The sequence below is a fragment of the Leptodactylus fuscus genome, chromosome 1 (genome assembly GCF_031893055.1).
Source record: "Leptodactylus fuscus isolate aLepFus1 chromosome 1, aLepFus1.hap2, whole genome shotgun sequence".
In the NCBI taxonomy this organism is placed as follows: Eukaryota; Metazoa; Chordata; class Amphibia; order Anura; family Leptodactylidae; genus Leptodactylus; species Leptodactylus fuscus.
Genome location: NC_134265.1, coordinates 339677075 through 339700645, shown reverse-complemented (window position 1 = coordinate 339700645; position 23571 = coordinate 339677075). Strand labels below are relative to the sequence as shown.

General features: G+C 42.0%; 1 protein-coding gene across 1 annotated transcript in view; it reads left to right on the top strand.

Moving 5' to 3' along the window:
• BEND4 (BEN domain containing 4) overlaps positions 1 to 23571 on the top strand; it is an 88926-nt gene that overhangs the window by 26663 nt on the left and 38692 nt on the right. Inside the window, exon 2 of the mRNA XM_075261614.1 lies at positions 22430 to 22996. Within this exon, the coding sequence (XP_075117715.1) occupies positions 22430 to 22996 (567 nt within the window). The remainder of the gene's footprint in view (positions 1 to 22429; positions 22997 to 23571) is intronic.

Here is a 23571-nt window from a genome sequence, read left to right as displayed (position 1 = left end):
AAATCTTTAAAAGATTTATCCTTCTTTATAATATTGATGGTCTGTCCCTGGGATAGGCCATCAATATTACATCTGTGATGATACAACAGCCAGGACCTCTGCAGATCAGCTCTTCCAGGACAGCGCGGCTATAGGTAATGGTAACATTTCTAGGAGCCATGCTGATCACTTTCCATATAGTGTGTAGCAGTAGGCTTAGGTAGTGCGTTGTTGCACATAATATGGCGGGTGAGCAGCATGGCTCCAGACATGTTATTACCTTTAGCCTCCCTGTGTCGGTATCGCTGGTCTGCAGGGGTCCTGATGGTGGGCCCCTAGAAACAATTCCACTGGTGGGCCCTAGACACCCTAGTCCAACACTGTGTGTGTGTCTGTCTCTCAGTAACCTAGGGGCAGAAATGGAAGGGGAACATGAAACGGGGGCAGATGGAGGGGGGGACATGAAACTGAGGGCAGATGTAGGGGGGAACATGAAAATGGGGGCAGATGGAGGTGGGAACATGAAACTGGGGGCAGATGGAGGGGGGAACATGAAACTGAGGGCAGATGGAGAGGGGGACATGAAACTGGGGGCAGATGGAGGGGTGGACATGAAATGGGGCAGATGAAGAAGGATGTGAAACTGGGGGAGAAATGGAGGGGGGGGACATAGATGAAGGGGGACACAAACTGGGGGAGATTAAAATGGGGACAACTGGAGGGGGCATGAAACTGTGGAGGTATTTGGAGGCAGACCTGTCTGCCTCAAGTTGCCCCCAGTTTAATGTCACCCTCCAGCTACCCCTACGGTTTAATGTCCCCCTCTAGTTGCCCCCAGTATAATGTCCTGCTCTAGCTGCCATTACTTTATTGTCCCCCTCCAACTACCCCACTGTTTAATGTCCTACTTCAGCTGCCAATAATTTATTGCCCCCTCCAACTACCCCCACTGTTAATGTCCCCCTCCAGCTAGTTTCCACCAATTTAAACTGTGGCACCAGGAGAGGGACTTAATACTGTGGGGCAGTTGGAGGGGAACATTATAATGTGGGGACATATAATGTATGGGTGACTGTAGGAGGATTATACTGTGTGTGGGGTACATGAAAAATGAATGAGAATGGGCGGGGGCAACATAAAAGTGGGCGGAGCCAAATTTGCCACAGCACGCTAAGTTGGGAGGTATGGGAACGGCTCCTCCCTGTCCTCCTGTCTTCTAGTAGTGGTTGGAATAGGTTAGCCATGGAGACAGGGAGAGTGGGAGGGGCTAACAATGGGCGGGATCGATAGACTTAGTGAGATAGTGAGGGTGGGAGGGGCTAGTAATGGGCAGGATCCCTAGTCAGTGAGAGTGACCCCTGAGTATAATAATGATGTTTGGGGGGCAGTAGATAGCCTAATTAGCATAATGGGTGGTAAACCTAAAAGCACTGATTTTTTTTTTTTAGGAATAGCAGAGGTTAGAGCCAAAATACAACTGCCCCAGAATCACTGGAGCGCTACCTATTGAAAGATGGCCAATGCTGGAGTTGGTGAAAGTGATGAAAGGTCTTCTTCAATGCTGGCTCTAGACACTGGACAGTTGGACAAATGTTTCGATGACAGCTATAGTATATCACTACTTATTGTCCAAACTACCTCTAGATAGAGATTAGTAGGCACCCGACACCTAGGATTAGACAGATGGAAAGTCAGTGGATACAAGATTGTTGTTGGATTGTCCCAACAATCTGGATCCTCTGAATAAAATCTCACATGTAGGAGAAGACCCTGGTGCCAGATATAAGTGTGGTATTACAGCCAAGCATATTTGGGTTCTTCGGATCAGTGTTCATTCAGTCTTATTACCCAGGCCGATGCAGAGCTCACTCAGAAGGAACAATTGCTTTAGCAGATAGTTTTGTCCATACTGCCATAATAGTACTAGCGGATGTCAGTACAGCCCTTATTAGACTGGACAATGTGCTACCAAGGAAATGCAGATTTATCGAGAGATTATCGGCATTATTAGACAAGATGACTATCGGGAACGGGCGCTTGTATGAGTATCATTCCCGATAATTACCTGGTAAATTGCCCTTTCTAATAGGTCCTTAAAGCAAAGCTTTTATCAACATGCGGCATTATCAAAAGCTTGTAAGAAATTTAAAGTGACTATTCATTTAAGAGCGCAATAACAATATGTAAGTCAGGACATACAAAGGATTGTTACCTGCTTTTTCTTTAATTTGCACCTATTTTGCCACTTGGCTGCTTTGTAGCTCCATTAAGGCAGAGCTGTGACTACAACCTGGCTACGGTGGCTACAGGGAGACTGAGACAGTCTGATACCCCCCCCCCCCCTTCCCGTCTCCTGATTGGTTCAGATCTCTGCGCCTCCCCCCAGCCCTGCCGCTCTGCCCCTTCACATTGGCTGCTGTGTATAAAGTCAATCACTGGCAAATTGATTTCCAATGCAGAATGAGTATAAAGTACAGATTACTAAGCCATCCTGTAGGAGAAGATCATTAGGCAGTGTGACCACCGTACTTTCATTTTAAGGAGTTGCCTTCCGCACCTATACCACATCGAAACTATAACTACCCCTCGTTTACAAGTGGTATGTGCTGTCAGAATGATAAATGACAGTACGGTTATAAGATCTACAGATGTATGCACCATCATAGATCCACTCGCCGGATAAAAGGTTGAGCGAGATTGAATTCCTTTAAATAGGTGCACATTACTGAATGCCACCCATCCCCCGAATCTCCATTACCTATTTATCTATCTGTAATCAATCTATCCATCCATCTGTGCATCAATACATCTTACAATTCCTCCTGACTAGATATAAAAGTGGACGATCATTTATGCAGATGCATTCATTATACAGATAATGTCAATGAAAGGCATCAGCGTTACAAATGAAATGTGTTAATTCCTTTATCTGATTCTTCTACACAAAGGATGTGGTAGAAACATTGTATCTGTATTTCCAAGAAAGTAATTTTCAATCTCTTTACAGAACACCAGAACTGACATGTAACTAATCATATCTATGGTAATGTTCCTTCAAAATAGAATCCACTGGGGAGACTTTTTTTCTGCATTGATTTGCAAATACTCTTTAATTCCCGGATGATTATATTGAGTGACATGCAAAACGCACTGGAAAATAACACAGTACTTTTATTATTAGTGCATCTTAAAGAAACCTTCCACCTTAGAGATATGGTCTTTCAGGCCTAATCTCCCCCTTCCCTAGTCAGCCGTCTATTGTGCTACAAATTCTCTGCAGCATAGCAGCCATTTTCTTCTATACAATGCAGGGATAGAGCTGGTATCTGGGGTGATCTCACTTTAAGGAGAGTGCACACTAATGTTGTCAATGTCCACTGCTGTTTTCCATCATAGGATGACAACCAGCACCGCACCTCTCATGAGGCGACCTGAAGCGACCGCTTCAGGCGGCGCTATTCCGGGGCCCCAGGGGGGGCGGCATTTTTACTGACCTAAGCGTCACCGTTACTGGCTTAGCGTCACCGTCTCGGCAGCTCGGCAGGGGAAGCGAGCGGTGGATTGGGGCCCTGTGGACGCAGCGCTGCTTTAACTCATCTATTAGCAGCGCTGCTCCAGCGGTCGCCCCTCACGCTTAGCAGAGAGCAGGTCCTCTCCCTGCCTGCTCTCTGCCTGCTAACGCCGCCCCCTCCGCTCCTCCCCACACGCCGGGTGACATGGCCACGTAATCAGGCCTGCATCCGAAGTGTGCCTGCGTCCTACGCGGGCTGGGGGGTGGGGGGGGCGGGGAGTTGCGGGGGGGGGGGGGCGGCTTTCTGTCGTCCGCCTCAGGCAGCAAAAGGGCTAGGTTCACCCCTGATGACAACATGCATGCCTTTATCTTCCATTACTAAAGTAAATAAATATGGGGAAACGGATGTCATGAAAAAAATAAAAAAATAAAAAATTTAAAAACAAAATCCCATCTGTCGATACTTGGGGATGTCCCATTTGGACCACCGGCTAGCATGACTGTTCAATGTGGCCGCCATCATGCATGGTGAGCATGGTCATCCTATGCAGAACATGCTCAACGCTTGCGTGTAACGTCTCTGGTGAGATGCTGCGCACTTCCAACATGATGCGATCTTTGAGGTCAGGCAGGGTTTCCACATTCCCCCGATAAACACGCTCCTTTAAGTGTCGCCACAACCAGAAATCACAAGGAGTGAGATCCGGAGAGCGCAGTGGCCACGCTGTAGGGAATGAGTGGCTCAAAATCCTGTCACCGTTCCATTCAGGTAAAAATGCGCTTCGTCGCTCCCAGGATATTCCATGGCCAATTGGTATCCACTTACACTCTGGCCAGAAACATTAATGCAAATGTCATGCGGGTGTCATTGTCACGAGGAAGCGGTTGGTGATGATTTTTAGTTTTTTTTTTTTTTCATGCCGTCCGTTTCCCCATGCTTTGATTAGCATACATACAAATTTTCAGACAATTCCGTCCATTGGGTCAGCCTGCACACGACTCCAAACACCTGAGGTTATATTATGGCCACCCTGTATATTTGTCACATGGCCGACGTCTAGTTCAGTCCCATTCAAGAGAATACAGCTGAGTTCTGATACGGGGGCTCTTCCCATGCATTACATGGTAAAGTTATGGCATTTCAAATTCTTGTTATTGTGTCATTATTGGGTGTCAATTTGCATCTTCGTTACCTTGCAAGATTACTGACTATGGTTTATGGTAGTGGCTTTCCACATTTAAAATACCAGTCATTGCATTTATATTGCCCCTATTGCAGTGAATTGTGTCAGTATATACCATACGTACCTGAATGCTGCTCCATTTGTATGTGTTTTTTCCTTCTTTCCTTTTTTTCTATTGGATATTTGTGTTTTAACATTTTTGTTAATAAAATTTGGACAGATTTGTAATATTCTTTGTGGTAGTCTTGCCTTTTTGTTGGCAAAAGAACGAGTAGTTTATCATTGGTCTACTCTATTACATGCCCTATGTTTATACGTTTTGTGTGTAAGCGTATACAATGTTTGGCACTGTGATTGGTGAACAGTGAAGAGACCAGGCTGTAGGCTTGTCAAACAGATAACAGGGGTGCTGGGTGTCGGGCCGCTACTGATCTAATATAGCTGACCTATACTAAATTTAGATATCAATATCCTAGTGTAGACAACTACGTTCACTATATACACTTTACTGTAGATTTGTTATCATCTTATGGTGTGAAACCGCAAAGAATAGTCAAATCTCACTGGCACATTCTATTGCCTATAAAGCCATACTGCTGCAGGTAGTTTTGGTCTTGTTCAACCCCTTCCAGTAGAATATAACCTCTCCCCTTAACTATTTGGCTTCAAGTTATCGCATAGGTTGAGTTTAGTCCAGGATCTGCTAGTTTCATTTACCATACACAGTATTCTCAAGGGTCTTCCCAAAATTCCCAAGGTATCTACCCTTGCCCCCCTTAGTTTTCCCGTCTACAAAAAGTAAAAGAAATAACCTGGAAAATATGATCCTTGTTTTCAGAGACACATCATTATATTTTCTGGATCTTTTATCTTTGCTTTGCCGAGTGCCAGTCTGTATCATACCTCTTGAAAGCTAGATCTTTTGATGTTAATAATTGATCTAAGTAGACAGAAGATGTCTACTTCATCTAGGTCTTCACCATCAACTTTAAAGTTAGATTTCTTCCCGTTGTCATAACCTTTGTTTTCTTTTTATTCTTTCTGTTCCCTAGCTTTTATTGTAAGAAACTTTAGATCTTCTTTATTTCTGTAATCCTTTTCAAAGGACATATAGAATATCTGCTATGAAAATCCTGTTATATACTATTTACGATCCTTATACAGTTATTATCTATCTCCTATCTATCTATCTATCTATCTATCTATCTATCTATCTATCTATCTACTGTATCTAACTCCTATCTATCTATCTATCTATCTATCTATCTATCTATCTATCTCCTATCGATCGATCAATCGATCTATCTATCTACTATCTATCTACTGTATCTATCTATCTATCTATCTATCTATCTATCTATCTCCTATCTATCTATCTATCTATCTATCTCCTATCTATCTATCTCCTATCTATCTATCTATCTATCTATCTATCTATCTATCTCCTATCTATCTATCTATCTATCTATCTATCTATCTCCTATCTATCTATCTATCTATCTATCTATCTATCTATCTATCTCCTATCTATCTATCTATCTATCTATCTATCATCTATCTACTTATCCATCGTTTGAACAAAAAGTTTGTGAACTCTTTAGAATTACCTGAATTTCTGCATCAATTTCTAATGCGATGTGCCCTGGTTGTTATCTTAGTCACAATTACAGATAATCTATGACTAAGTTCAACTCTGTGTCGGCCTGTCTGTTGTTCTGGTCCATTGGATTTCATTTCATTGGTTCAGGTTTTGTTAATGCAGTTTTGGAAGCCCAAACCAGGAGCGGATTTAGGAAAGAGAATATTATCTTTCCTTTATAGGTTCTCACCCTTTATGATCCACACTGAGTTTTGGCTTCAATAACTGCACCAACCAAACATGAACGTATGACCCTATCCTGACTTTTTCTTGCAATTACATCTGCCTATTTGTCTGTCTAAATGGTTGTGTGTTAGATATATCTGGATTCTGGAGCTCTACATTGTACAACATGTGATTCCAGCCTTTACATAAAATTATAGTACAAGCTGCTCTGTATTGATTTATGGGATGGCATAGCGGCTGATGTGAAATGTGTTCAGAAACCTGCTGTCTTTTGGGAGAGGTTAAGTCTGCAGTAATCTATCTATTTATCTATCTGTGAGAACTGTGAGAACTGTCTGGCAAACCATTCATCCAAGATCTCTTCTATCTATCTATCTATCTATCTATCTATCTATCTATCTATCTATCTATCTATCTATCTATCCTGTATTTCTATCTATATAGGCTGATTCCAGCCCTTGCATAGGCCATGTTATAGGACAGGCTGCTATGTATTGATTTACGGATTAGTTTAGCAGCTGATGTAACATTAGTTCAGTGCCCTGCTCTCAGATGGGAGAGGTTAAATAGTCTGCCCAACGACATAAAATGTTTACACGAATATAAATTCGGTAAATGCACGGGTGTACTTAGATTTCTCAATGTAACTTTTATCCCAATTTCAGTCCCTTTTCTGGTCCCGGAGTCTACAAGGAAAAATCTAAGATATGTTTTTATTATACTATGAAATTATTATTATGCTATGAAATAAAAGTAGCAGTTGTCAGCCTTGCATATGTATTCTGTTGACATAGGGTTGTGAACCTACTGTGCCACCTAACCAGTTTGGCTTTGGGCCACCCCCAAGTATAAAGTTATAGTCTTCCCAGTATCCACCATTTAACCCAGTGTACATGAAGGCTACCTCTTGGATAGGTCCCCGTCAGTGGCGTAACTACCGTCATAGCAGCAGAGGCAGCTGCCACAGGGCTCGGGACATTAGGGGCCCTGTGACAGCTGCTACCGCTGCTATCATTATACTCGGAGGTCTTTTTGGACCCCCGAGTATAATTATTGGCGGCCCGGGAGAGGTAAGAAACATAAAAAACACTGTTACCTCTCCACGATCCTGCCAGGCCTCCTTCCTGACGTCTCTGACGTCACATGAACCCGGCCTGCGTCCCGGGTCATGTGATGTCCGACGTCATTGAACATGAGCAGCAGCGGAGAAGGCAGCGTAAGTTACAATAGATTTTTATGTTTTTATTCCCCCGGGTCTCCGATTATTATACTCTGGGGTCTGAAAAGACCCCAGAGTATAATAATTGTTTATGGGTGTCCACAGTGGGACATAATACTGTGTGCAGGGGCCACTATGGGGGATAATACTGTGTGCAGGGGCCACTATGGGGGATAATACTGTGTGCAGGGGCCACTATGGGGGATAATACTGTGTGCAGGGGCCACTATGGGGGATAATACTCTTTGCAGGGGCCACTAAGGGACATAATACTGTGTGCAGGGGCCACTATGGGGCATAATACTGTGTGCAGGGGCCACTATGGGGCATAATACTGTGTGCAGGGGCCACTAAGGGACATAATACTGTGTGCAGGGGCCACTAAGGGACATAATACTGTGTGCAGGGGCCACTAAGGGACATAATACTGTGTGCAGGGGCCACTATGGGGGATAATACTGTTTGCAGGGGCCAATATGGGGCATAATAGAACGCGCAGAAGGGTCAGGCAGAAATGTACACAGGGCAGGTGGCAGAGGTGTACAGATTAGGAATAAGGAAAAATCAGTGCCAATTTTAAACAGAACTGCATAAGCAGGCAGATATGGAGTTGGAAAAGAGGCCAATTGTTGATACATAGGAAACAGAATGCAGGACAAACCAGCAGATAAAGTTTGAACCTGTATTGCTCAGACACTTGGCTGGGGCTGAGCAGATGTATTGAGAGAGATTGTCAGGGACTGATTGGTGGCAGAATTCATGGTGCGTGCACTGGCCCTTTGAAGGGCTGAGAAATCTCACGCACAGCAGCCTATGAGCGGATGCGGCATAGGAGCGGACGGGCAGAGGGGAGATGCCATGAGGAGGAGAGAACAAATAGTAACTCAAGACCTGCAGTCAAAATCCGCTGCCAAAAACGGCTCCCATTGACTTCAATGGGAGCCACTCACTTCTTTTTTCCGCTAGCTAGTAGCGGAAAAAAGAAGCGGTATGCCCTATCTTGCCGCGGATTCCGCAGCTGACTAAGCTGTGGCGTCTGTGGCGCGAGACTCCCTCCCAATTAGGCCCATTCATTTGGTGCACTGCATCGGCATTCCGTCATGGCTAGCCACACATGGCAGCTATTTGACAGTGGATCGGTCTACATCGGCCAACTACTGTGACACAAGACGCCGGAGGCCTAATCCATGAGTGTGGCGGAGAAGTTACTTATAAGAACAGTCATGATGACCATTGGCTAATGTGTGTGAGTCCGAGTGACTGAATTTACTGGTTAACTTGTGCCTTATTCTAAGTGTACTTATTACTTGTCTTGTCAATGGTAATAAAGAAAAGTAAAGTTTGGTTTCGGTATTAGGAAGTGTCTGGTGGTTTTCCTTCTGACATGACTACACTACAATCCCAGTCTGTGTGGGTGTATCATCTCTAACGCAGAAGAATCACTGGGCTTGAATATTTGCTGAGGCTGCTGTAATCACACTCCTTTAGTAGCCGGTCCCATCTACAGTACAGACCAAAAGTTTGGACACAAATTATCATTCAAAGAGTTTTCTGTATTTTCCTGACTATGACAATTGTAGATTCCCACTGAAGGCATCAAAACTATGAATTAGCACATGTGGAATTATATACTTAACAAAAAAAGTGTGACACAACTGGAAATCTGTCTTATATTCTCGGTTCTTCAAAGTAGCCACCTTTTGCTTTGATTACTGCTTTGCACACTCTTGGCATTCTCTTGATGAGCTTCAAGAGGTAGTCACTGGAAATGGTCTTCCAACAGTCTTGAAGGAGTTCCCAGAGATGCTTAGCACTTGTTGGCCCTTTGGCCTTCACTCTGCGGTCCAGCTCACCCCAAACCATCTCGATTGGGTTCAGGTCTAGTGACTGTAGAGGCCAGGTCATCTGGCGTAGCACCCCATCACTCTCCTTCTTTGTCAAATAGCCCTTACACAGCCTGGAGGTGTTTGGGGTCATTGTCCTGTTGAAATATAAATGATGGTCCAACTAAACGCAAACCGGATAGAATAGCATACCACTGCAAGATGCTGTGGTAGCCATGCTGGTTCAGTATGCCTTCAATTTTGAATAAATCCCCAACAGTGTCACCAGCAAAGCCCCCCCCCACACCATCACACCTCCTCCTCCATGCTTCACGGTGGGAACCAGGCATGTAGAGTCCATCCGTTCACCTTTTCTGCGTCGCACAAAGACACTGTGGTTGGAACCAAAGATCTCAAATTTGGACTCATCAGACCAAAGCACAGATTTCCTCTGGTCTAATGTCCATTCCTTGTGTTCTTTAGCCCAAACAAGTCTCTTCTGCTTGTTGCCTGTCCTTAGCAGTGGTTTTCTAGCAGTTATTTTACCATGAAGGCCGGCTGCTGTACAAAGTCTCCTCTTACCAGTTATTGTAGAGATGTGTCTGCTGCTAGAACTCCGTGTGGCATTGACCTGGTCTCTAATCTGAGCTGCTGTTAACCTGCGATTTCTGAGGCTGGTGACTTGGATGAACTTATCCTCCGCAGCAGAGGTGACTCTTGGTCTTCCTTTCCTGGGGCGGTCCTCATGTGAGCCAGTTTCTTTGTAGCGCATGATGGTTTTTGCAACTGCACTTGGGGACACTTTCACAGTTTTCTTAATTTTTCAGACTGACTGACCTTCATTTATTAAAGTAATGGCGGTCACTTGTTTTTCTTTACTTAGCTGCTTTTTTCTTGCCATAATACAAATTCTAACAGTCTATTCAGTAGGACTATCAGCTGTGTATCCACCTGACTTCTGGACAACACAACTGATGGTCCCAACCCCATTTATTAGGCAAGAAATCCCACGTATTAATCCTGACAGGGCACACATGTGAAGTGAAAACCATTTCCGGTGACTACCTCATGAAGCTCATCAAGAGAATGCCAAGAGTGTGCAAAGCTGGAATCAAAGCAAAAGGTGGCTACTTTGAAGAACCAAGAATATAAGACAGATTTCCAGTTGTGTCACACTTTTTTGTTAAGTATATAATTCCACATGTGGTAATTCATAGTTTTGATGCCTTCAGTGTGAATCTACAATTGTCATAGTCATGTAAATACAGAAAACTCTTTGAATTAGAAAGTGTGTCCAAACTTTTGGTCTGTACTGTACGTAACTACAACAAGTAAACAAAGATACAAGATGCATAGAGAACCTTCTTTATTCTAGATGGAAAACTTGAAGTTAGAAAATGAGGTGTATAGCCTAAGAGATTTTTAAGTTTTTTTAGTGAATATTAACCTTAAATCTGGATTTGTAGAAAAATACATTTAGATAAAGAACTAGAATATGCTTCATAACTTCCAGACATTTCACTAACAGTTTGCTCACATTCACTGCTGTTGCTATGACTTCTAAGGCCTGGTTCATATCTGCAGATGGGTTTCCGTTCAGGGTATCTGCTTGGGGACCCCCCAGAATGGAAACCTAATCCACTTAAAAAAGCGGTTACCTTAGGAAACCTGCAGACCCCATAGACTATAATGGAGTCAGCACGGTTTACATTCGATTTCTGCCCGAAAAGGGTAAAGATAATATGTGTGACAGAACTGAATTTACTGTATCATAATAATAATCTATGATGACGGAAAGTTCTAGTGGACCCCGGAATACTGCCCTGTACTTCCAGCATCAGTATAGGACAGTAGACACACTGTCAGACTGGAACTTCCAGCAGCATAGATCACTAGACTGTAGTAAGTCATGTCACACCGACTATATTCACTGGACCATACACTGCCTGTGAATTTTCCCCTAAGGGCTCGTTCACATCTGCGCCCGGTCTCCGTTCTGTAGGTTTCCGTTTCCTGCACAAAACTGAGCAGGAGATGGAAACCTGCAGGACTCTTTCATACCCATTCATTTGAATGGGTTTGAAAGATGTCACGCCGGTGAGCGTTTTATGCTCTCCGCCGCGAAACCGTTTTTTTTTTAAATCGGACACAGAGTCGGACATGTAGTGACTCTGTGTCTGATTGAAAAAAAAACGGTTTCGCGGCGGAGAGCATAAAACGCTCACCGGCACTCATGGCCGGACCCGGTCTGACAGCTTTCCGTCTTCTGCAGAAGCTGAGAACGGACTCCCGGACTCCGGGAACCTAGCGTAACTGGTATTACATTTATTGTATTTTTCTTCTCCTTATTCTCCTTATTCAGGCTTTATATTTGGATATGAACAGAAGTTTTGATCAGGAATTTAATTCATTTTATTGCCCTATAGATATTATGGACAGACAGTTATGGAGTGTCTGTACCCTACATGCCCATTTATACCAATTTGGTACTTTTTTTAACTGCTTTGAATATGTAGTACTTGTCTATATTGTATATGTAATAAATCCTCTTGTGATTTTCTACCTTGTCTACACTTGTCTGGCGGTTTTTGCCATATCAAGTTTTAGCTGGTATACAGCACCCACACTTCTGTACAGACAATACAGGAAGGAAGTGTATGTCTCTAATATGGCCACCCAAAGGAAACGTATTAAAAATATTAAATAACTAGCTAGAGCATTAAAAAACAGCAAAAACCCCCCAAAACATTATTTCTTTTTTTACAGATTTGCAGCCATTAATAAAACTAAAATTACAGAAGTTACCTCTGATTTAGGATTGAATTTCATTTTTATTTGTGCTTACTGAATTGTCTTAAATAGTCTTAAGCATAGATAGATAGACAGATAGACGAATAGATAGATAGATAGACGGACAAATAGATAGATAGACAGACAGATAGATGGACTGAAAGATAGATAGATAGATAGATAGATAGATAGATAGATAGATAGATAGATAGGAGATGGATAGATAGATAGATAGATAGATAGATAGGAGATAGATAGATAGATAGATAGATAGATAGGAGATAGATAATAGATAGATAGATAGATAGATAGATAATAGATAGATAGATAGATAGATAGATAGGAGATAGATGGATAGATAGATAGATAGATAGATAGGAGATAGATAGATAGGAGATAGATATGAGATGGATAGATAGATAGATAGATAGATAGATAGATATGAGATAGATAGATAGGAGATAGATAGATAGATAGATAGATAGATAGATAGATAGGAGATAGATGGATAGATAGATAGATAGATAGATAGATAGATAGATAGATAGGAGATAGATAGATAGGAGATAGATAGGAGATAGATAGATAGATAGATAGATAGATAGATAGATAGATAGGAGATAGATAGATAGATAGATAGATATGAGATAGATGGATAGATAGATAGATAGCTAGATAGGAGATAGATAATGTGTTTGTATATATATATATATATATATATATATATATATTCTGTACATGTCACATTCGTTTAGCTCTGTCTCCGCAGTCACACACCCATTCCTTCCATACCTACTTGTATGTTTTTAGAGCACCTGGAAGTATAGGAGATGGCGTACATCCCATCTTCCCATTTCTTTGCGCTCCTTGGAGTGGCTGGTGCACCAGGTGTTTTACGAGGAGCCTGACTGTGTTGTGAGTGCGACCGATTTGTAATCCTATAAACTGCTTTGTTGATACGCCGGATTAAGTTAATATTGAATTCTGTGCTTAAATGAAATTTGGTAGAATGATATCATAAAAGATGAGAGTGACTTCGGCTTGTTATGGTGATAAAACTTCATGAGTGATTTCATTGTAAGCTATAAACACTTAATTGGAAGATCCAGGACTTTTAGCAAATGCTAATAAGTTGCTGTTTTCGGTGTAGGTAGTGAAAGCAGAAAAGACAAAGCATGAAATCACAACATATCTATAAATGGAATGAGAACAGTACGGCAAGATGCTGATGTCGGTGTGACTAACACCCCTGGTGCTGCATCGAGGAGCCTTGTCTTTCCCATGGAAATCTTCATTATAATGCCGTCTATTAGGATAAGGAATTGGCCTATCAGTCATACCATAATCATAGATGGGAAGGTCTCCAAGTAGGCCGAATGAAAGAGCAGCTCCTCATATACAGGACCAAGTCCAGAAACCGATCCGTTTTTTTATAGAAAAATAAATGTTGATGTACACCAGCGGTCCCCAACCACCAGTCCGCGGACCAGGACCAGGCCTCTGGTTTTTTTTTGCTGATCCGCAATGTGTCGGGCTGGCCTCATACTTCGCGCTAGCCCACATTGTTATGGTAATGTGTTAACTTATGGGTAGTGTGTGGACATTGCGAATCACTAGACACCGTGGCTGTATATTTGGCGCTAGGCCACATTGCTATGGTGACGTGTAAAGTTTACAAGTATCTAGCTTCGGTGGCTAGCAATTCGCCATGTTGACTCAGATCCTCGTGTCACGCCCGTCTGCCACGCAGAGCATCTCGGTGGAGAGACTTCCCGTCCACACTCCTCCCCGATAACCACTGATGTAAAGAGATGGACATCCATTTGCATCTGTTTACATTTGTTACACAGATGTAAAATAAGTGATCTGAATAAAGACTTGGACAATTTTTTTTGTTGCAAATTATACCCGAATTCTGGTGCGTTTTGCTTATTGACTCTCCCCATTCTGCTTCCTATTTAAAGGGATTTTCCAACCTTAAAGTGTAACTAAACTTTCAGACAACTATTGATTTTCTGGCAGTATTTGAGTCATTAAGACATTTTATAATATATACTCGAGTATAAGCCGATTTGTTCAGCACAGTTTTCGTGCTGAAAAAGCCTCCCTCGGCTTATACTCGAGTCAAGCAAAAAAAAAAAGTTTATTTATTTTTATTTATTTATTTATTTATTTATTTATTTTGGGGGGGGGGGTCTATGACCAGTCACAATAGTAATGTATAGAATCTCCCATAAAATAGTGAAAAAAAAGAAGCTTTAAAAAAATATAATAAAAAAATAAAGTAAGTAATAGTTGTAAATCCCTCCTTTCCCTAGAATACATAGAAAAGTAGAAAATGACTATGAAACACAAACACATTAGGTATCCCTGTGTCTACTGAATATAGGGGATCTGCAGTGCTCCTGTTCTGTTAGGAAGGGGTTAATAGGAGCACTGCAGATCCCCTATAGTCAGCCAGACTGAATTCCAAGTGGGGGGAAAACTCAGTCCTCAAGCTCAGGGAAGGGGCAGACAGACAACCAAAACACCCCCTCCCCTTCCCCAGCACCCAGCACCTACTGCACCCAAAAACACCGACCATTTTAATTTTTGAAATTTTCCAGTAGCTGCTGCATTTCCCCCCCCCCCATCGGCTTATACTCGAGTCAATAAGTTTTCCCAGTTTTTTGTGGTAAAATTAGGGGCCTCGGCTTATATTCAAGTAGGCTTATACTCGAGTATATACGGTACTTTAGTAACACATTTTGTCTCCTATTCCTGAAATCCTGCATCCTTGCTTCTGTATTGAGAGCTGTCAGAAAATCAAAAGTTGTCGGAAAGTTTGGTTATGCTTTAAAAATGGTAAAATCCCCACCAAGCATGTCATGACTAGAGATGAGCGAGTACTGTTCGGATCAGCCGATCCGAACAGCACGCACGCATTGAAATGAATGGATGCACCTGGTACTTCCGCTTTGATGCCGGCCGGCCGCTTAACCCCCCGCGTGCCGGCTATGTCCATTCATTTCAATGCGTGCGTGCTGTTCGGATCGGCAGATCCGAACAGTACTCGCTCATCTCTAGTCATGACGTCTGGTCCGTGATTGGAGATGATATAAATCCACAGACTAAGAGACAGCCAAAAGAGCAGCATATCATAGCCATGTGAATCCCCTGTTGTACTGCCGCCTTTTGATTCTGGTGTCAACTAAGTTTTGCGAGATCCGAAGCCGATAGTATTTTACTTGTACAAGTGGCATAGGTGTTAGCTGAACTGCTGGGAGACGCGTTCGCTCCATTTACTGTTTCATGTTCTGCAAAATGGATCCTTAATTGCTTTAGCAACATAAAACTTTGGTGTAATGCAGATTAAATGGGCTAGTTCTGCACATCGAATTAGCTGTTGTCTTTGTGCTTTAGCTTAGTCGGTGGCAGAAATATTATTATATAAAATACTTTGGTTAACTCTGGCACTGACAGTAATTACATGTATAATTACTATAGGCGTAAAGAGCGAGATGCTGAGCGTGTTAATTATTTGCAGGTAACCTATGATAGCTGCGCTTTGTCTAATGGGTTCTCTTACAAGGCCGGCCGGTAATGATAGGTATGAGAGCTGTCTGTGCTACTCTGCCGGTTATATAGACACGGATTCTCAAATGAATGTACCGCCGCTTTTATAGTTTTGTCTTTTGACACTATAATTTAGCTTTTTGTATTGGAAAGTTGGAGCGGCTTTGTAATATGTCATAGGCTACATATATGGATATACTTTTCTGTGGATTTGACCTTATCCTGTGCAGTTGGCTTAAATCGTACCTACAGTTATAAAAAAAACAAAACAAAAAACTTTCACAAGTGAATAGTACAGGTAAATAGAAGAAACTTTATAATATGTCTTATTAAAGAAATATGTTGTCTTCACTGCTTTTCAAGCAGTTACTTTATCCATATTAGTCTATGAAGAAGGGAGGGATTTAGAAAAGACACTCAAATAATTGCTGCTTTTATACTCTGCTAGTCATTGCTTTTCGAACACTGCTATGCTTGTAGAGAAGAGGCTACTAGTGCACAGAATGAGTCAACAAATCCATATAATATAACCGTTTAGTAGGTGCAACACAAGCCCCTACAATGATATGTGTGCATTTTACAGTTCTGGATATGTATGAGCTGCCGATTGATAGCGTTCTATCTATGCATAGCAATATGCATATACTCATAAATAGGCCTGTGGAAGCAGTAGCACCTAACCACCAACTACTCTATATTTCCAAAATCCGATTCCACCTCCCGCATCGATTGCTTCATAAATGGCTGCAGCCATAGTCAGTCAGAAATAGTAAAAATCCTCTAATTCAAAAAAAAAATCTGAATGATTGAATTTCTATGAAAGTAGATATGCCACAAACTATACATACTGTATAACTGGGTTCACATCTGAAACATTGGAAACTCCATTCAGAATTTCCATCTGGATAAAAAATCCTACACTACTTTTTTGTCCAGGGATTTCAGGACAGACACGGAACGAACCCCATAATAGTCAATGGGGTCTCATAGGCGTGCTTTGTGTCCGTCATTGAGCAGGTCCGTTCTGACTCTGTGATGGACCTAATGAATTGTAACAACTAGGTGTGAACCCAGTGTTATTATACAGTATCAATCATTTATAATTTACCGTATATACTCGAGTATAAGCCGATCCGAATATAAGCCGAGGCCCCTAATTTTACCACAAAAAACTGGGAAAACTTATTGACTCGAGTATAAGCCGAAGGGGGGGGAAATGCAGCAGCTACTGGAAAATTTCAAAAATGAAAATGGTCGGAGTTTTTGGGTGCAGTAGGTGCTGGGGAAGGGGAGGGGGTGTTTTGGTTGTCTGTCTGCCCCTTCCCTGAGCTTGAGGACTGTTTTTTTTTCCCCCACTTGGAATTCAGCCTGGCTGAATATAGGGGATCTGCAGTGCTCCTATTAACCCCTTCCTGACGGACCAGGAGCACTGCAGATCCCCTATATTCAGTAGACCGGGCACTGTCCGACACAGGGATACCTAATGTGTTTGAGTTTCACTGTCATTCTCTACTTTTATATGTATCTAGGGAAAGGAGGGATTTACAACTTATTTTTATAGCTTCTTTTTTTCCCACTATTTTATGGGAGATTCTATACTTTGATATTGCAGCTGGTCATAGACCCCCTTTGTGCTAGAAAACTGCAAAAAAAACAAAACGCATCACTAGAAAATATCAGCACAAAACAAATTCAATGAAAATCTTGAAATTCATGGCATATCTTACATAAGAGGAATTAGTTATGATGTAAAATGAATGAAATTTATTAAAGTTTAGTAAGTTTTGCTTTTGATAAACTACCTATAGGCTAGATTTGAGATCGCATAAAAACATATATATTTCCCCTATATCCATGGAGGAGAACCGAAGAACCCCTGTCCAGATGAGTATCACTGAAATCAGTGAATAGGGAAAGTTGATTGAGTGGGGAAAAGGAAGATAAGAATGAAATCGACATTTTAAAGAGAATGTAAAAAAGATTGGAAAAATTATATCGTTTTCTAGAAAGAGCCTATAGGTTATAGCTGGTATTACAACATATCCCAATTTACTTGAATGAGGCTAACCTGCAATACCACAAAGAGCCAGTGCACAACTGTGGCGCTGTTTCTGGTACAAAGCAGCCATTTTTTCTAATCTCATACTACTGCTTTAAAGGGATTCTACCATTGAAATGAATTTTTTTTTGGCGATCACACGTCGGCATAGCCTTTAGAAAGGCTATTCGTCTCTTACCTTTAGATGTGATCTCCGCTGCGCCGTTCCTTAGATCCTCCCCTTCTTTCTTCAGCAGTGTCCCTCTGTCGGCTCTTACACTAGTAGAGCCGACTACGCATGCTCGCAATTGCAGCCTCGGAGCAAGGCCGCGCATGCGCAGTCGGCTCTACTAGTGTAAGAGCCGACAGAGGGATGCTGCTGAAGAAAGAAGGGGAGGATCCAGCAGAAGACAGAGCCAGCGCTGGATCCTGTTCTTAGGAAGCGGTGGGGACGCCCTCATCGCATTTTCAGCACTGGGGCCCGCCCCCATCGCTGCCAGAGAACTAATTTACATACCGCTAAAAAACGGTATTACTAAGGAACGGCGTGGCAGAGATCCCATCTAAAGGTAGGAGACGAATAGCCTTTCTAAAGGCTATTCCGACGTGTTAACCACAGAAGAGTTTTTTAATGGTAGAATCCCTTTAAGAAAGGCTATTCTTCTCCTACCTGTAGATGTCGTCTCCGCACCGCCGTTCGTTTGAAATCCCGTTTTTTGTCGGTATGCAAATAGGTTCTCTTGCAGCACTGGGGGTGGGCCTCAGCGCTCAAACAGCACTGGGGGCATCCCCAATGCTGCAAGAGAACTCTCCAGTGCGGGCTCCATCTTCTTCAGGATTGGCCTCTTCAAGCGTCTTCTTCCGGCGCAGGTTTCTAGGCCTCAGGCAGAGCAAACTGCGCATGCCCACAGGCCACAAGAAAGTAGCCGCTTCCATAGTATTGTAAGCAGCCATTTCAAGCGAACGGTGGCGTGGCTTAGACAAAGAAAGGTAGGAGAAGAATAGCCTTTCTTAAGGCTATTCCGACGTGTTACTCAGGAAAAAAAGCGTTTGTCTGATAGGATCCCTTTAAGTATTTGAGAAGGGTTTACGATATTAAGATGAGAGTTACAAATAACTGGCTACATGGCGTGCTGTGATACAGAGAATATATGTCCTGTAATGCTCGGCATTAGTAAGGCGGATGACGTTTTCTGCCTCGCTGCGGTCGCTTCCTTATATAAATCAAATATTTGCAAACATCATAAATGAGTAAAAGCGTAAGAATGGATTTTATGGTTTGTTCTCCGTGTCACCAGACCTTCACATCCATTTTATGCTTAGGCTTATATTTGCTTGTCATAGTATCAAAGAAGAAATCTGGAGCTAATGTACAGAATATGTAAAGTGTATGTTTTCCAATGCAGATCGTATAAAGGAAGCCAAGTGCAAGGGAAAGCAATTACTTCTATACATCGCATCTGACACATTTACATACAAATGCTTTTACATGTAAATATGTCTGTGAGATAAATTTATGTACAGAGCCCTTTTATATACAGTATGGGGCTCACTGAGGGTATATAGTACAGGAATATGAGCTCACTGGGTAGAAACGCGAAGAAGGACCTTTGTAAAGGGCAACTTCAGTCACTAATATTAACAACCAATGATAAATGGGACGTGTCGAGATACATCTATAGTATAAGGCTTTGTCTATGATATTGTATGTATTCTCGGTTTTGTTACTATCAAGCTTTCCGATGGAACAATAGGAGATATTTTCCTGAGCTCTCTCTTAAAAGGGTTGTCCAAGAATTACAGATTTTCACCAGGAGTCTGGAAAAGGTAAAAACATAATACTCACCTGTTCCCGATTCTTCAGTGTTGCTGTCCAGTCCACCACCACCTTTCGACTTGCTCTGGTCCTCACCTCACATGATTGCTCAGTGGCCTAAGGAAAGGGCCCTGGCCTGGTTCTTTTCCTTAGGTCACCTACGGCGAGGAATTCCTACAGAACAACATTGCAGCGCCAGGGACAGGTACGTTTTTTGGGGGAAGGGGGAAAAAAAATCTGTAATTCCTGGACAACCCCTTTAATTATAAAACTTTATATGACCTGTCCAGAAGAGAGTTAAAGGGGTTGTCTATCAAACGGTTATCATAAAGAAACTGAGTAACACTCACCTATTTGGAGTCTATGGGAAGAATATGCAAATCTGTCTTCCATGATGTAATTAGGAAGTCAGGTGCCTCAGTGTTGCAAACCAATAGAGGGCGCTCACTGGAATGTGCAAGCCTGTCTTCCCTGATGTAATTAGGAAGACAGGATCTCAGTGATATGGCCTAATAAAGGCTGCTCCCTTTAACATCATGCTCAACCTTCCGAGACGCCTTTGTTTTGCAATGATGCTGGGATTATTACCAGGTATAGTCTCTCAATCAAGGATGGCCATTTCGATGGAGAAACTATACCTGGTAATAATCCCAGCATCATTGCAAAACAAAGGCCTCTCGGAAGGTCGAACATGATGTTAAAGGGAGCAGCCTTTATTGGGCTATTTTCACTGAGATCCTGTCTTCCTAATTACATCAGGGAAGACAGGCTTGCACATTCCAGTGAGCGCCCTCTATTGGTTTGCAACACTGAGGCACCTGACTTCCTAATTACATCATGGAAGACCGATTTGCATATTCATCCCATAGTCCCGTGCAAAGTGGAGTGCTAAAGGCTTAATAAGTCTCCACACACCTATATGGTGGTCTCTCCCCAAGGAGTGATGATATCCCCCTTACCCTATTTGGAGTCTACATTGCAGTGTCCATCAGAAATAGTTGGATGAAAAAGTCCTGCAAGCCCAACTTTTTCATCTGGCGATTTCAGGAACCTAAACGGACACCCAGCAGACGCCGTTATACTCAATTTGGCATGGGACCAAGAAGCAGCGAAAAAGTGGCTGGGATTAATAAGGTGAGTGTTACTCACTTTGTTATGTTACATCATTGCAAGATTTTTGTAAAAAAAAATAAATCAAGGCGATGGGCAACAATGTCTTTGCCTCCACATAGTAGTTTACCTTATCCTTCTATTTCACTACTGGCCTGATAAACTATCACTATGTACTGTGAGGGCAAGAACATGAATATGTAAATACAGATGGGTATAAGGATATTGTTTTCTGTTTTTTGTGTATTTTCTTTTTTTTTGTATTCAAATCTGAATAAACAAAAAAAAAAAAGGAAAAATTAAAGGTAGAAATTTTTTAGAATTAGAATTTTCCATTTTTTTGTGTTTTTTTTTGCATTCAAATCTGAATAAATAATTAAAAAGAAAAAAATAAAGGTAGACTTTTTTTAGAATTATAATTTTCCATTTTTTTGTGTATTTTTTTTTTGCATTCAAATCTGAATTAATAAAAAAAAAAGAAAGAAAAAATTAAGGATATTATTTTCTGACTGTAAGTTCTCTTAAAGGGATTGTCACCTCCTTAACAGCATCACCCACCTGTTGGACAAGGCGCAGAAATTGTTAGAAAGTATCTAAAACACAAAAAAATGAGGTGTAAGGCATGTACCCCAGTTTTCTGGGGCAAATTGCGCTAGATTTTTGGATCATTTTTATTTATTGATGTGCCTCTATGTATGAAGCAGGAAGCAGACTGCTCTGTACCCAGGGGCGTAACTACTGCTGCCACAGGGCCCAGGACATTACGGAGCCTGGCAGTAGCCATTACCGTTAGCCATTATTTTTATTTTTTAATAGACTATTTACTTACTGATCCTGGCTCCTGATCATGGTCGCTGGCGCTTCCCCTTCTTTGGAGGTGGCTGTGAGCAGGAGCCCGGATTGGTAAGTAAGGTTGCAGGCCCGCCAACTCCACAAACACTATCATTCTACTCGGGGGGTTCTTTTCAGACCCCCGAGTATAATGATCAGAGGGCTAGGAGAGGTGAGTTTAACATAAAAAACAGTTACTTACCTCTTCTGGCCTACTTAGGAAGGGAGGGCCCATGTCAAATCCTTTTAATAAAAGTTGACACACCTCTATACACAATACAGTCACCCGGTCCAGCCAAAATTGACAGGTTTGGCCAACTTTGCTCTTAGTGTAGCGTATGGGCACCGTTACTTAGGACGTGACACTTTTCTTTGTGTCATTTTTGATCCTTTCTATTCTTATACGGAGTACTATTATTTGTCTTTTGTATTTAAAAGTGCCTTTACTTTGTGACAAATACATTACTTAGAGTTGAAAGAACTGAATTGAGGTTTCTTGAAGAAAGCGCTTACGATTTGGTGCATGTAGATTTTCTTGCTGTTAATACATGTCATTGTTAATTATGCAAATCAATAAGCCCATAAGCAATTAACTTTACATTGCGGTGAAAGCTTGTGTTTCTTGTCAGACTGAATAACGGGTAATTCTGTTCCTTAATGAGGGAATGGGCCCATGCCGTCTTTTTTCTTTCCCGGTGCTTTTGTAATGTTTTCGTTACTATTTTTGTTCTGTTTTTTTTTTTTGCAGAGAGCCGAATGATTCTCGATGCCTTTGCCCAGCAGTGTAGCAGAGTACTCAACCTGTTGAACTGTGGGGGGAAACTTTTGGACTCCAAGCCTTCCCAGTCTCTGGTGTCATGTGTGAAACAGGAAAATAACGGTTACAGTGAGAGGTCAGAGCAATGTCAGTTTAGTAAAGCCTTTCACAGCCAATCGCCAGACAAACCGGAAGTAGAAATGCAGTACGTTCAAAAAAAGCAACAGACCTCGGCATTTTTGAGGGTCTTCACAGATTCACTCCAAAACTACCTATTGGCTGGCAGCTTCCCTGCTCGTAATACCTCATCTTCAAGTGATTATGGTCACTTGGCAGACATGGATGTTCTTTCGTCTTCTCCAGTGCACACGATGGGTGGATGGGCATCTCCTGCAACCTCTGAATCCCATGGCCACCCATCTTCCTCAACACTTCCAGAAGAGGAAGAGGACGAAGAAGAAGAAGGATACTGTCCAAGGTGTCAAGAGCTAGAACAAGAAGTCATCTGTCTACAGCAAGAGAACGAGGAGCTCCGAAGGAAATTAGAAAGTATACCAGGTATATTATTTATTTCTATAGCCTTTACTATGATGGCTATCTCTGTGTAGTAGGGTCTACTCAATGTCCTAATGCTATATGGTATATTTTGGATTTTCAGGTCTTAAAAGTTTTTGTTGTAAGTTAACAAAATCAGTTTGTCTTAGATCTAAAAACATGGATGACCATTCCCGGGATGACTCTTTCACTGTATATATGTTATTGTTTTGTGGAAGAACTAGAAACATGCCCTCATAAGGAAGTAAGATACACATAGCATTGTAAAGGAATACCAACTCCATAGTTACATAGTAGATGAGGTTGGATGAAGCCATCAGTCCATCAAGTTCAACCTATAGTCCTACAATCCCTTACAGTGTTGATCCAGAGGAAGGCAAAAAACCCCATGAGGCTCATGCCAATGGCCCCATTTCAGGAGAAAAAATTATTTTCCGATTCCAATTCTCCAGTCTTGCCAACGCATTTCTCATTGTGGGACCATAGTGATCTGCTCTAGTCTGACCAATGTGTAAATGCTTAAAGGGGTTGTCCCACGTCACATACTCACCAGTCTTCGCTGCAGTAAATTCTTCCGG